Consider the following 13,281-nt stretch of genomic DNA (forward strand, 5'->3'; position numbering starts at 1 on the left):
TGAGTACTACACTATCGAAGGAAAAGACTTGTCCATCTGGAGACACACAGGAAACAAATTAGCAAATCTGAACCGAATAGCGTTAAGGATATTCTTGTTAGAGATGTTATGTTATGTTATGTTATTTAATTTTTGTATAGCGCACGGATGCCGCAGCCAAGTGGCGTCCCGGCGCTTTGGAGAATTGAGAACACAACACATCAGAGAAGATAAAAGAAGTAGGCCTAAATTGTAGAGAAAAGGAAGGTTTTAAGTGCCTTCCTAAAAGGGAGCAAGTCAGGGATGGAGCGAAGAGGGGCTGGCAGAGAGTTCCAAAGGGCTGCCGCCAGCACTGAGAAAGAGCGTCCGCCCATCCTGGATTTTTTAAAACGTGGCACAATGGCAAGATTAGATCCGGCGGAGCGAAGAGCTCTGGCAGGGACATAGTGCAGAATAGTCTGTGCAAGAATAGGAGGGGAGGCTGATTTGAGAATTTTGAAAGTTAAGCAAGGAGCTTTAAACTTAATTCTCTGCCCCACCGGCAGCCAATGGAGATCCTGGATAGTCAGACGAGCCGAGACAAACTTCGGGAGGCCGACAAGCATCCTAGCCGCCGCGTTCTGGACCTCTGAAGGCGGGATAGCTCGGCCTGGTTTAGGCCCAAAAACAGAGAGCTGGCATAGTCCAGCCTGGTAAGAACCAGAGCTTGGACAATAATCTGTCTGGTCTCCGCATCGAAGAACTTAAAAATTGGTCGAAGACACTGCAGGGTACCAAAACAGGTGCCAGCCACACGTTTTGTATGAGAGGTGAAAGAGAGCTTGTTGTCGAACCACACCCCGAGATTTCTAACCTCAGTCACGGGGGAAGGAACGGGGCCAAGATCAGAAGGCCACCATTGATCTCCCCATAATCCACTTTCCCTACCAAAAATAATGACCTCGGTCTTAGAGGCATTCAGTTGAAGTCGGTTGTTCGCCATCCAGCCTGCCACAGCTTTTAAAGCTGACTGAAAAGTGGGGGCATCCATGTTGGAGTCGCTGTTAAGTGCCACCGCCAACTGCGTGTCATCGGCGTTTGACACCAAGGAGAGACCAAAACTGTGGGCTACCTCCGCTAATGGCTGAACGTATAAGTTAAATAAGGTAGGGCTAAGGGCCGATCCTTGGGGAACACCCTGAAGTATGGGGCGAGAAGCAGAGACAAAAGGAGGTGTGGAGACCTTGAAGGCTCGATCCTTAAGAAAGGAACGAAACCACTCGAGTGCCACCTCTCCAACTCCTGCCTCCATCAGGCGATGTAAGAGAATCTGGTGAGACACCGTATCGAAGGCGGCACTGAGATCCAAAAGGATCAGTGCCGCCGTCTGACCCAGGTCCAACAGATTCCTGATGTGCTCCACCACAGCCAGAAGGGCAGTTTCTGTGCTATGACCTGCACGGAACCCATTTTGGGAATTATCCAGTATTTTCGCTTCCTGCAAGTGAGATGATAGAATAGCATTAGCATGTGCTTCTGCTAGTTTGGCTGGCCAGGGGAGAAGGGAGATGGGTCGATAGTGTTCAGGCTTGGTAGGGTCAAGGGCGGGTTTTTTAAGAATTGGAATGACCGTCGCCTGTTTCCAAGCCTTAGGAACACTGCCCGTACTGAAGGACAGATTAATAAGGCCATGCAAAGCAGGATAGCAGCATTCAGCGAATTCCCGAAATTGAATGGGTCTCATGGGGTCGTCCGGGGAGCCGGTTTTGACTTTTGTCATCAAGGCTAGAAACTCATCTGAAGTCGGACTGGGAATAATCAATAGTTTCTAGTCAAAAGGGTGAATCAGACAAAAAAGGACAAGTTGGAAAGAACCTATAGCTACAATCTGACAGCTGTATTATGAGAGAGAATTATTGGATTCCTCAGTTTTCCCCTGTTAGAGTCAAACCTTTTGAAATGTATCAGTTCTGTAAAAAAGACAACCCACGTAGAATTTGGTGTGTTAAACACATTTTCCGTATGATATGCATCATTTTCAATTCAAGACTTGGAGTAGAAGGTATCTACCACATTTTGTAAATGCATCCCCCGAGTAATGATATTTACCAATAGTGGTAATACACTATCCTATTTCATCCAACTTGTAATGAGGGCCTTAGAAGCAAATTACCCATGAATTTTCATCAGTGTGGTTTGCTTACTTATAAATTCTGTGAAACATCAGGCTTTCCTTCTGTTAACTATTCATATGAAAAGATACGTGAATCAGGGCTTGATATTCAGATGTAACTCACATCTACAGGAGTGCGGATTGTCCGTGGTGTTGTGCAGATGTGCCTCCTTCTTGCATCTGGCCTGGACATGTTCCAAGGTGCGCGCTTTTGTACGGGGGTGGTCCAACCTCTGACCTCAGTATCTGGTATTACCATAGATGAGAGGTTGTTGCAGGAAAATGCACTGGAAATGTTTGCAATTGGCCCTGCTACTGGCTAAAAGGCCAGTGGCAATAGGGTGGTTGGCCAACAGTGCCCCCTTCGTTACACTGTGGTATAAGGACATGACAGAGTGGGCGTTTGCAGAGGCGATACACGCTAAAGACAGCAGGCGGGACGACAAGCTGCAAGACAATCTTGAAGCATGGACTACACTACTGATGGTGTTTCAAGATACAAATGGGGAAGGGTGCACGCTAAGTGTACACACACAATTGCTTGTATTCCCTGGTAGCAAATTTAGGCTACACCATAAGGAAGGGGTATAGGATGGGTTGAGTGACCTGGTGACCTTTGATGGCAGGGGTGGGGATTGCGGAGTCTACTGGTGGAGCAAGTGGCTCTGGCAAAAAACCCTACTATATCCATGAATCCAGGGAAATTATGAAGAATGTGGTACACCCTAAGGAGGAGGACTTTAACCTGCCACTGATGATGTAATTAATGCAAATGTATTTATTTAATGCAATTTGATACGGCACAAACATTACCCAAAGGTGTCAGAGCGCTTTACAATAGAACAAAGCAAGTTACATAAGGTATTCGTGATGACGTTTACATATGAAAAAGTTACACATACAACCAGGATTATACAAATGGAGGGTGGGATAATTAGGGTGAAACAAGTATAGAAAACATATCTACATAATTGAACTCATGTGATTGCCATGCAGCCATGAGGGTAATGACCTGGGTTGAATTATTCCTGGAAGTGTCTTTGGAAGAGAAGTGTTTTAACCTCATGCGCGGGCCGTTTTCCCGCTGTGCGCTGAGTTTTAAAAAAACCCGCATTACATGACGAGCTCAGATCGTCAGGAGCGTACGACAGGCGTAACTCATGACGAGCTGAGCTCGTCATGAGTGTCGAAGGGGTTAAGATCAGTTTTGAAAGACCGGAAAGAAGCAGTGGTGCAAAGGATTAGTTCGCTAAATAAGTGGACACTGATCTATATGGTTCTTAATGATCTACTGCCTATTGTTGGTATAACATTGCATGTCTCTATGAAAATGGTCAATATATATATATATATATATATGTATTTGTATATGCCTCACATCTAAGAAAGGAGAAATATTTCTACCATCGAGGCCTGTCACTTTAAAATTGACCCCAATCACAACATAAGAAACCTACTGGGCAGGTCAACATTTAAGAAAAGCCTCAAAACAGAAACATCACCTCATAGTAAAATATTTAACAAAATGATTCTCTGTTTTTTTCTCTTCTCTCCTTGTGGCGGTAAGTTTGCAAAGAGCTTCGAAGAAGCTACTATGGCACGCAGAGTTCTGTCAAACTTTTAAGTGCAATAAAAATAAGAAGTTTGGACTCACTGCCAATTAAACGTTCCTTATCAGAACTGTGTTTGAAAATGCATTTTGCAGCAACCTTTTTAGCATTCGCTGCAGCTTCTTTGCTCCACACCTGCAGTGAAAGATAATACACATTGTATGTTATGCACTTGGGGTATTGCAACTAAATGCCTCATAGTTTATAAACGATTAGCAAACAATTACTTGGAATCTCAAATATAGATCACAATGGTACTGAGTGATTTTGAAAGCTGGTTATATGTAAACAAAACTGAGTAACACCTTCTGTACAAACCACAAGAAGCTGAAGAAAGAAAGGGCAAGTCCAGATATGGCAGGAATCTTTACTCTAGTACAATTGTTATTCAACAGCAATGCACATTTTTAGCTCTGCCTTAGACAGCTTAGCTATCAGGCTGACCTCATGTCACCACACAAACCACGAGATTTCCAAAGCAAAGATCCATCCGGGACAGACAGACACAGAAAAGGGATTATAATTTGGTTTCCAAATTCAAATTGTCATGAAAGAAGAAATACAATTGTGGAGTATGCTATGAATGTGCAGCGTATACTCTAATCATAACATATTACATACATGTATTTTCAAAATAATTACTTCTATGGTAATTTATTCATGTTCTAGTCAAAGGACATCAAACATACAAAAAGGTGAACGGAGGAATGCTGGCAAATTGTCTAACCACGGGCAATTGCTAGGGTAACTTTCCAATCAATCGTTCGTTTTTCCCACCAAAACATATGATCACAGATAAAGAAATTGATCGACTTCTGACATACTTGAAATGACAAGAACAGCATGGAATTGTGAAGGTGGCTTGAGAATTTGACTAGTTAATCTGGTGCAGTTTGCCTGAGATATACAAGGCTTCCGGGCAGGCTGTTGATTTAGCCACCATGGTAAACTTTTTTCAGGGAACGCTCCCTGCCTAGGAAGGCTGGGATAAACCTAGTAGAATACAAGGTCCATCATGAGCTGCTGGAAGATGGTCGCCTGATATGCTGATGCTCTTGTAGATTGATTTGGATCCTATTCCAGAATGGGACATAACACATGTATTTGTAAAGTGCACATATCACCCAAGGGTATCAAGGCGCTGAATAACAGATGTTTATTGTTAGCCAACGGTACGCATTTTATCAACCTCACATGGACAAAAGGCTGAGTGGACCCAATTGGATTTGAACCTGTGACCATGAGGTCGAACACAGGCCCCCTACAGTGGATGCATCAGTCCACTGACCAACCAGCCCCAGCCAGTAGGAGGGCAAGACCCCTGGGCCATCAAGCAGAAATGCCAATGCTATGAGTGTGTGTGGGAACCTGGACAGTCCCCTACCTTTTTTGCATTCATAGATGCACCATTAGACCTTTCTTGCAGGCTCAGCCAGAGTGGTACTAGTTTCAGAGAAGCGGTCACAGCAGCCTATTAAATGTGTCTTATTTTAAAACGTTATAAGGGAAGACAGGACATTCTCACAAAAGATTAATCAAAGCTGCAGTGGACGACAAAATACTGATCCTTATGCTTCTACAGCCAGGAGAACCCCCTTGTGATTCTCTGACTATGAGTCACCTTTGAAAGTCGTGTGATCAAAAGTAGGGTAGGGTCTTGGCCCTCACTATGTTGATGCACTGATGGAAGGGTGCTTCAGGCCAGTATGGCAGCTTTCTTATGAGAGAACATATAAACATTGGATAATAGAAGAAGAATGTTTATTGTACGGTTAATAAAAACCTTAACAAGCAGACATATCGATAAAACAGCATGCAGAGTTAAAATGTCACTTAAAGTACAATTGGACTGAACTGGTTCCACGGATTAATGACTATGTGGGACATACCTAAGTTAATTCATACCAGGACAAACGTACACCTCTGCTAAAAGAAACCAACATTTATTCAGATAATAGTTTTCATGTTCATGTCACAGAAAAAAAGAAGTTTCAAACAAATTCCCCCTCCGCCTCTGGAGATTCCATTACCTTCTAATGTCCAATAAAAGTTGCAGAAAGAGCCCAATTGGCTGCTCTGAAAAATTTCAGTCAAGGATGTCCCCTCATCACCCGCCAGATATGCTGACATACCCAGGTTGATCTATCCTGGTCTCCTATTGATAATGGAACACCTGATTCCTTGTAAGCTAAGGAGATTAGAGGACAAATACACCAGGTCAAATTTTGAACAGAAGGCTTCAACTGCCTTTTGGCTGGGCCTAAATTGATAAACAAATGATGAAGATAGTTGAAACTCTCCTACACTTTTGAGATAGGCAATAACTGCTGTTTTTATGTTCAAGGAGTGCAGGCTAATGTCCTTCGGTGTTTCTGGAATGGGATATAACACCAGGAGAATAACCTCCTGCTAAAGATGGAAAGGAAAGTTAATTTTAGGGATGAATGACTGTCCGGGGCAAAGCAAAATATTGTTTTTTAATATTCTAAAGGAGAATAGTTATAAGAGAGTTAGCCTAGCTCGCCTAATCTCTTTGCTGATATGAGCACATTTAGGTTGGGATTCTGATGTTGATAGACTGAAGGGGCACAACAGGAGGGCTCTCAGGGGGGGTAGAATGCAAGTTGGAAATAGAAGGGGTACTCAGAGAAGGATGTTAAAAAAAACTTGAATAGTCTCTACATCAGCCCTTGGTCATCCTCCAGATTACCTTGGGAAGCTCTAAAGGCCAGTACTGCTTCCAACTCTGTATTTTTAGGATTGAAACTCTTTGCCCAAGTGAGACGTCTGTGCTACACCCATGGACTGTGAAAGTAGCTGCCTCGCAAAGCACTACTTCCTAAATGTCCACCAGTGCTTAGAATAGAAGCACAAAGTTAAAGGTCTCCTCGAAGCCTGAACAGGACTATATACTGAATCAGAAATCCTCTTTATGCTCTGTCCTGTCAGTTTATTCTCTTCGGCAATCAGCCTGAGCCTTTTTAATGCTTTGGTCTAGAGAAGAGAGAGAACTAAAGGGGACAGCACAATCAGTACAAGCCATTCTTGTTCCGTCTTCATCACTATTGGTAGATAAAACCAACAAGACCAAGCCAAACTGAATCAATCAAGATAACCTGAGCACACTTTCTCCTCATTCTGACAAGATATCGGAGGATCAAAGGAAACAGAGGAAAGGCATAGAGACTGGCCATGGGTGTAAGGGGACAGATCCACCCGCAATCCATGCAGAAATGACCCCTGCCATATTACAATGGCGGGGGGGTCCGCAGCGGACAGAAAGACCGTCTGCCGATTTTCCACCTGGTCCACAAAGGGTTCAATATGGTGGCGGTGTCTGAAAGACAACGCCAGCCATATTACAATGCCATATTACAATGTGTAATAATGCCATATTACCATGTGGCTTTGGAAATGCCTTTAATGCCGCCATGGAAAGGCATGAAGAGTCTTCTTGGGGGGCCTGTTGCGGGCCTCCAGGGACTCTGGGGGGTGTGGGGTGCACACCTATGGTACCCACCTGCATTCAATGTACAATGTGGCAGGCACCGCGCGGGGCCTGTCTCGTTGTGCATTGAAAAGCACAACATGCATTTTTGGCATTGCGGAAGGAGGTGGTTTCAGTGCCGCCTGCCGTAATGTTAAAAATGCGGGACGCGCCCGCCAGTGGGGCCGGCGCATCCAAATGGGTTGTACGGGCCCGCCGCACCCTTAGCGGGCGGTCCCATTTCCCATTGGTATGGCGGGCGGACTAACTCCGCCCGCCATACTAATGTGCCCCTTTGTCTTTTTTGCTTTTGAACAAAAGCGATGAAGAGGAGAGTGTCAAACTGATGCAAAAAATCTATTGCTGGGAGTCCTCATGTATTACAAATCTGAACAAATATTTGGGGAAAGAAACAGAACTTAAAAGATGACGGAATCTCCATGCTCAATTTGTATGTCAATATATTGAGGTAACCGGTTGCTAGAGAGCTGATCTTGACCTGGGTGCATGCAAAAATCTGCTCTGTAATCTTTTATAATGAAAGTGCTTTTGTTTCCTACTTATGGTTGATATGTGATTTTATCTTCATATTGTCTGTTCTGAAAACCACCAGTTTCTCCTACAGCAGAAGACCAAATGCCAGGTGAGGCAGCCAGATCACCTCTAGCTCCTTTCTGTTGGATCACTGGCCTTACTGGGCATAGGCCTATAACCTATTACTCAGATGAGAGAAAGTCCCTGCAGCACAGCCTCTTTCACTGGAATCTGTGGACATACAGAAATACTTTTCAATATGTGTTCTCGGAATCCATCCACCACAGAAATTGCTGATTGACTAATCCTGGGAAATAGGAGACCAGTGATGAAGGATGTGTCTGATCCATTTGTTTAGATGGAATCTTGCCCACAAGACAAATAACTCTCTGGTAGCTAAGTCCCCTTGAACTTGTACCCAAGCTGCCACCTTTGGGGAGTCCATTTTCAACAGCTTTGAGATCTGGTCTTAATCTTCACTTTTCTCCTGTCTGATAGAGTCACTATTTCACATTGTGTCAGAATTCTTGCTCCAATGAAGATCTGATCCTGGAAGGGGATCAGTTGAGAGTTAATGAGATTTATTACAAATCTGAGTCCCTCCAGATCCAGGAGAACCCTCGTTAGATGAGACTGTTAGCAGCATAGATGACAATAGAATAAGGCAATCACCCAATGAGGGCTGGAAACAGATCCTTTCTTGAAGCAGTTCAGCTATTAAAGAAGTCAACACTTTTGAGGAAACCTGAGGGGCGGACTTTATGCCCAAAAGGAATGACTCTGAACTGGAAACGAGAACCTTCCATTGCCAAATGCAGAAACTTAATTAGCCAGGTGAATAGGAATATGCAGATACATGTCCTGTATATCTATGTTTGCCTGCAATTCCTGGTTTGACACCAGTGGAATGACTTGCTGTAAGGAGACATCTTTCAATAAATTGTCCTTACCCATGAGCTGACTTTCTTGAGATGGAGGAAGTGTCGGAACTTCCCAGATGGTTTTTATACAAGAAAGAGATTGGGATATACACCTTGAAACCTTTTCTCCCAAAGGACTTAAATACCAGCTCTCCCTGCTACCAATGCAGAAATTCCCAACCAACTACAAGGCCTCCTTTTTACTGAAGATTTGGGGAGAAGAGTATTGATGGCTCCCCTGTTTGGAGGCAATGATTTGAACTCTATGAAATAGCCCCACCTGATTAAATTCAGCACAGTGATTGAGTTGAGCCACAAGATTGGTAATCCACAATTCTTCCCCCATCTGATCTGATATGGATAGATAAGGCCAATTGTCGTCGGAACCAATGGTTGGATCTGCAGACATTACAGATCGCCGTGTTTTTTCAAAAGTCTTTGCCGAAAATCTCTTTTATTCTAGATGATTTCGGCCGTCATTTACAAACTTTTAGCACAGGGCAGAGCCGCAAGCCTTCCTGCTGTGCTGCTCTACGGCACAAGAAAATGACAGAAATGCATTGTATACATAAGATACACTGCATTCCTGTCCTCTTTTACTGCCCTGGTGCTCAAATGGCTGCCGTGCGCCAAAGAAGGCCACTGTGGTGCAAGAGTGTCACCGTTGTAGGGATGATTATTTTTGTAGTGGAAGCGACACCTTCCTGCACATGAACAATCAATGGAGGTGATTTCCTCTTGCTATGTGAGCTGCTAAATAATAATGTTATTTCTCCTCGTTGCAACTCCCCTACACCTCCCCTAGGGAGTCACAGATGTTTGATGCATTGCCAGGTTTTCAGCTTGTTCTAAATCAGGGAATGTGTCAAATGCCATGTGTGTTACGTGGGAACACCCACCATAAAGCCCATGACACGCCTACCCATCTCAGTGTGAGGCAATGCAGCGACTTGTGTTGCGTTGCCTCATTCCATATCTACAAGGTCATGAAAAGCCACACAGGGTGGCTATACATGGCCTTGTTGTGTTATGTCTAAGCTCTGTCGCCACTGGAATGGAAGAAAAAGTGCAGTTCCGGTGGCGTACAGGACTTGTAAGGTCTTAAAGACTTCAAAGAAATACTTACTTCATAAAAATGTTTCTACCTATTGTCAACTTCGTGATCCACCGCCTCTGCTGAAGATCAATCAGCTGGGTTCAATGCATAAGAAAAGATGACTAAGGAGGTCTGGAATATTGTGGAAATAACCCATCGTCATGCTCACTTGCTGGAGGGTGACTGAAACTCAAGTACTTCCAAATATGAAGAAGACAGCGGGACAAATCCTCCCTCACAATATACTTCCCAGAGCAGGAAGTACTCATCATGTTCATGTTGAATCTACTCATCATGTCTGTAGCAGATTCACTAGAAAAATCTGAGGATACTGACTTGTCTTTGTGTTTATAGAATTTCTCCTGCTTATTAGACTTGTAGTCAAAACTTCAGCTACCACTTCTTCAATCATGGTTTAGACCTTTTCCGCAGATAGTCTTGCAGGACTCGTGCGAGACTGACATCACAGACACCTTTGTCCACATTCATAACATGTCTTGGCAGATACAAAGAAACAGGATATGTGTGGGGGTTCTTTTTACCCACTTCATTAATGGTGTGGCTAGCAGGCAATACGGCATCATATAGTAAATAATCCAAGGCAGATGGGTGAGAGGAGAATGGTTGAGGCTAGAGAAAGGGAGAGAGCATGGAGCCTAGAGATAGTGCCTCACAAAAAGTGGGGAAGGGCACTTTATTGAGCCAGGGAGTAGGCAGAGGCTACTACAGGAGCAAACAACAAGGTGGTGCTGCAGGAGACAGTCGGGTTGGGCCATATATGAGCTAGGACCAGGAGTGAGGGGTGATCCTAATGACACTGAATACTGCAAGCACCTGAATCAAGTAAGTAGAACTTAATAAGCCTAGGGTGGGTGATTTCAGCAGAAGGCTGAGGGAGGAAAAAGGAGGAAAATGTTACATGAACCTGGAGCAAAAGATCACCTCATCCACCATAAGAACAGGGTTTTCAGCACTGTCTTGGCAATGAGAAAGGCTGCACTGTGGCCGGGGGCATAATGCTGGTTCCTGCACTGTCTACGATTAAAGGGACCCCAACACTTCAAAGGAACTCGTTTCAACCAAATGTCATGTATAACTGTGAGATACGGGCGTCTCAGGGTGCCCTCACCACTTTCTGCAGGGGAGCCCCATCATGCTTTGTAACATCACTGACTGTGGGTGATTGCGACTGGCACAATGCCTACTAGGCAGGTTATCAGCTGAGGCAACTACGTCTATTTTTGGAGTCAGTTCTGCTTTGCATTGAAAGGCTACATTTGTTTAGCATAAGCTTGTCTCTTGCTTTTTTGCGGAAATATTGATTATACTGATGGGGCATTTGTTTTTAATATGGAAGGCAATTGCATTGCCGGGGGCAATTTTGTGCCACTCAAGACGTCACATAAAAAGCAAGGAAGCGTCAAACCTAGGCACACTGCAAACAAGGTGTACTCTGAAAACTTGCCAGCGAGTGTATTAATGTGGGCAGGTCATATGTGAGCTGGTTTAAGCTCAGCTACAGTGAGCATGCTCATTTGGTCATACATTTGTCCTGTCCTCTCTAATGAAATAACACTGCTGCAAGAGCCCTTTAATCAATGGAATATCAGGGCATGCAGGCAGGCCATTATTTGTTTTTCTAAATCCCAATGATCCTATTTCGAAAACCTGCCCAATTTTTGACACATGCAGAAAAAAGACTGAACGCACTCACCGAAGGCCCTGTCTATTCAGATATTAAAATCACAGACTAAAATACGTCATACTTAGCACTCCAAGATTTTTAAACCTTGTGAGTTAGTTTTATTGATTGAGTGAAAATGTGATTACATATAATTTTTTTAGAATTAGTATGGACTGTCATGCAAAGATTTTAATTATTTGTGCATGAATAAATACATTTCAAATTTGAATCATGCATGTGTGTTGATGAGAGTGACTGCATGAGTAAGGTTCTAGGGTGAGCCTCTGTGAGTGGGAGGCTATTGAGCGTAAGTGAGTGCATGAGTGTCTTGATGCAAGTGAGCATATTGAGTGAGCTGGTGTGAGACAGTGAGTGAATGTATGAGTTAGCATGAGTGAAGGGCCTGAGTGAGCCATTGTTAGATCGTAATTAGTGTGACAGTGAGTCAATGAGTGTGTGGTAATGGGTTTAAATGACTGGCAGCACAAACACAAAGGAAGCATCCAATCCTTACATATGTTAGTGGCAACGTGATTGTTTATTGTGATTGTGTAATATTGGCAATAACATTGATATAGAATTATAGCACATGTATCCTTTGCTAATTTGACAAAAGCATTTCTAACAAGCATTGGATTGGCAGAGCCACAATATACGGCTTATAACTGGCTTTGCTAATGTATTTTTCTTTGCAAAGCTTTGGAACCTTCCATTTTCCCAATTTAGTAGTGTTGCTAGCATTCCCATTTTAAGCTTGACTGTGCCATTATTTTCCGTGCCTTCCTAGGTAATTTTCATGATAGTCGCTAAGAGGAATCTTTGCATAATTTTTATCTGTAGGTTTACTTTTGCAGAGTGTCTTAAACACAATGGTAAATGAATACAGAACTGTCTGGGCTGGTTCTCCTTCTGCAACATCAATTGTAGAAAAAGCTTTTTTTCATACAATTCTTGTTAAATCATAAAAGATTGTAATTTCTCAAAGTTGAAAAGTTTCCAGTAGAACTTATCAAAGCTTAACAAAGCTTGAAAGAAAAAGACTTGGCAAAAGCCACAGAGTGCTTTTTTATTGTTTGTGTTGCCAGTCATGGCCTTTGTTAAACAGTCGACTCAAATACATATATGATGCTAGGGAAGCCTCTGCTTTCAAACACCTACTTTTTATCTATGTAGTCCTTGTCTTGCTGGCTACACTATTCAAACGGTGGGGCTATGTCATAAACACATTTGGACACCTACATTTAACTTAGGGGCACAAGTTCGTTCCTTGATTTACAAAATTAAAGGAACACTTTCAAAAATGGGCTGGGAGTACGGAAAGAGGTTACTCCACCTGGAAATATTTTTTCAACATGAAGAAAAAAGACAAAGCTGTACAGTTCAATTGAACTACAGTGTTGCATTTACGTATCAGTGCATGTAAACTATTTGCTTTTACATTGGCCCACGTAGAATACACAAAACTATTTCAGAACAGCTACTGTGAATCAGTGACTGTTGCAGATTCAATGGTGTAGTCCTGAACTCTCCTTTTTTGGTAACGGGAGTCCAATGTTTACCTAGTCCTACCAACATTTCTGATCAAGGATTGGAAAGATTGAAGCATGGGTTCTCAGATGTCTCCTTCCAGTCGAGCCACAATTAATTAATGGGGTCATTGCTACGGTACCTCAATGAGTCATAACACAACGTCAGGTATATAACACACCGTAAATATTGTAGAACTCAGAGAGAAACAATTATGATGGTGCAATACAATACAAAGATAATTTTTCTATTAGTCCTTTGGATGGATTTAAATCTTGTTACTCCAAACACA

The 13,281-nt window shown here is 43.1% G+C and overlaps 2 protein-coding genes across 2 annotated transcripts in view; both read right to left on the bottom strand.

Moving 5' to 3' along the window:
- The window catches only part of LOC147709486 (cysteine-rich secretory protein 3-like), a 484,180-nt gene that overhangs the window by 422,282 nt on the left and 48,617 nt on the right, over positions 1-13,281 (bottom strand). The gene's annotated exons all lie outside the window — the stretch shown is intronic.
- The window catches only part of LOC147709487 (cysteine-rich venom protein-like), a 164,727-nt gene that overhangs the window by 107,217 nt on the left and 44,229 nt on the right, over positions 1-13,281 (bottom strand). The window contains exon 3 of the mRNA XM_086928043.1: positions 3,786-3,876. Coding sequence (XP_086784169.1) covers positions 3,786-3,876 — 91 coding nt within the window. The remainder of the gene's footprint in view (positions 1-3,785; positions 3,877-13,281) is intronic.

This window comes from Lissotriton vulgaris, chromosome 6 (genome assembly GCF_964263255.1).
Source record: "Lissotriton vulgaris chromosome 6, aLisVul1.2, whole genome shotgun sequence".
Classification (NCBI taxonomy): Eukaryota; Metazoa; Chordata; class Amphibia; order Caudata; family Salamandridae; genus Lissotriton; species Lissotriton vulgaris.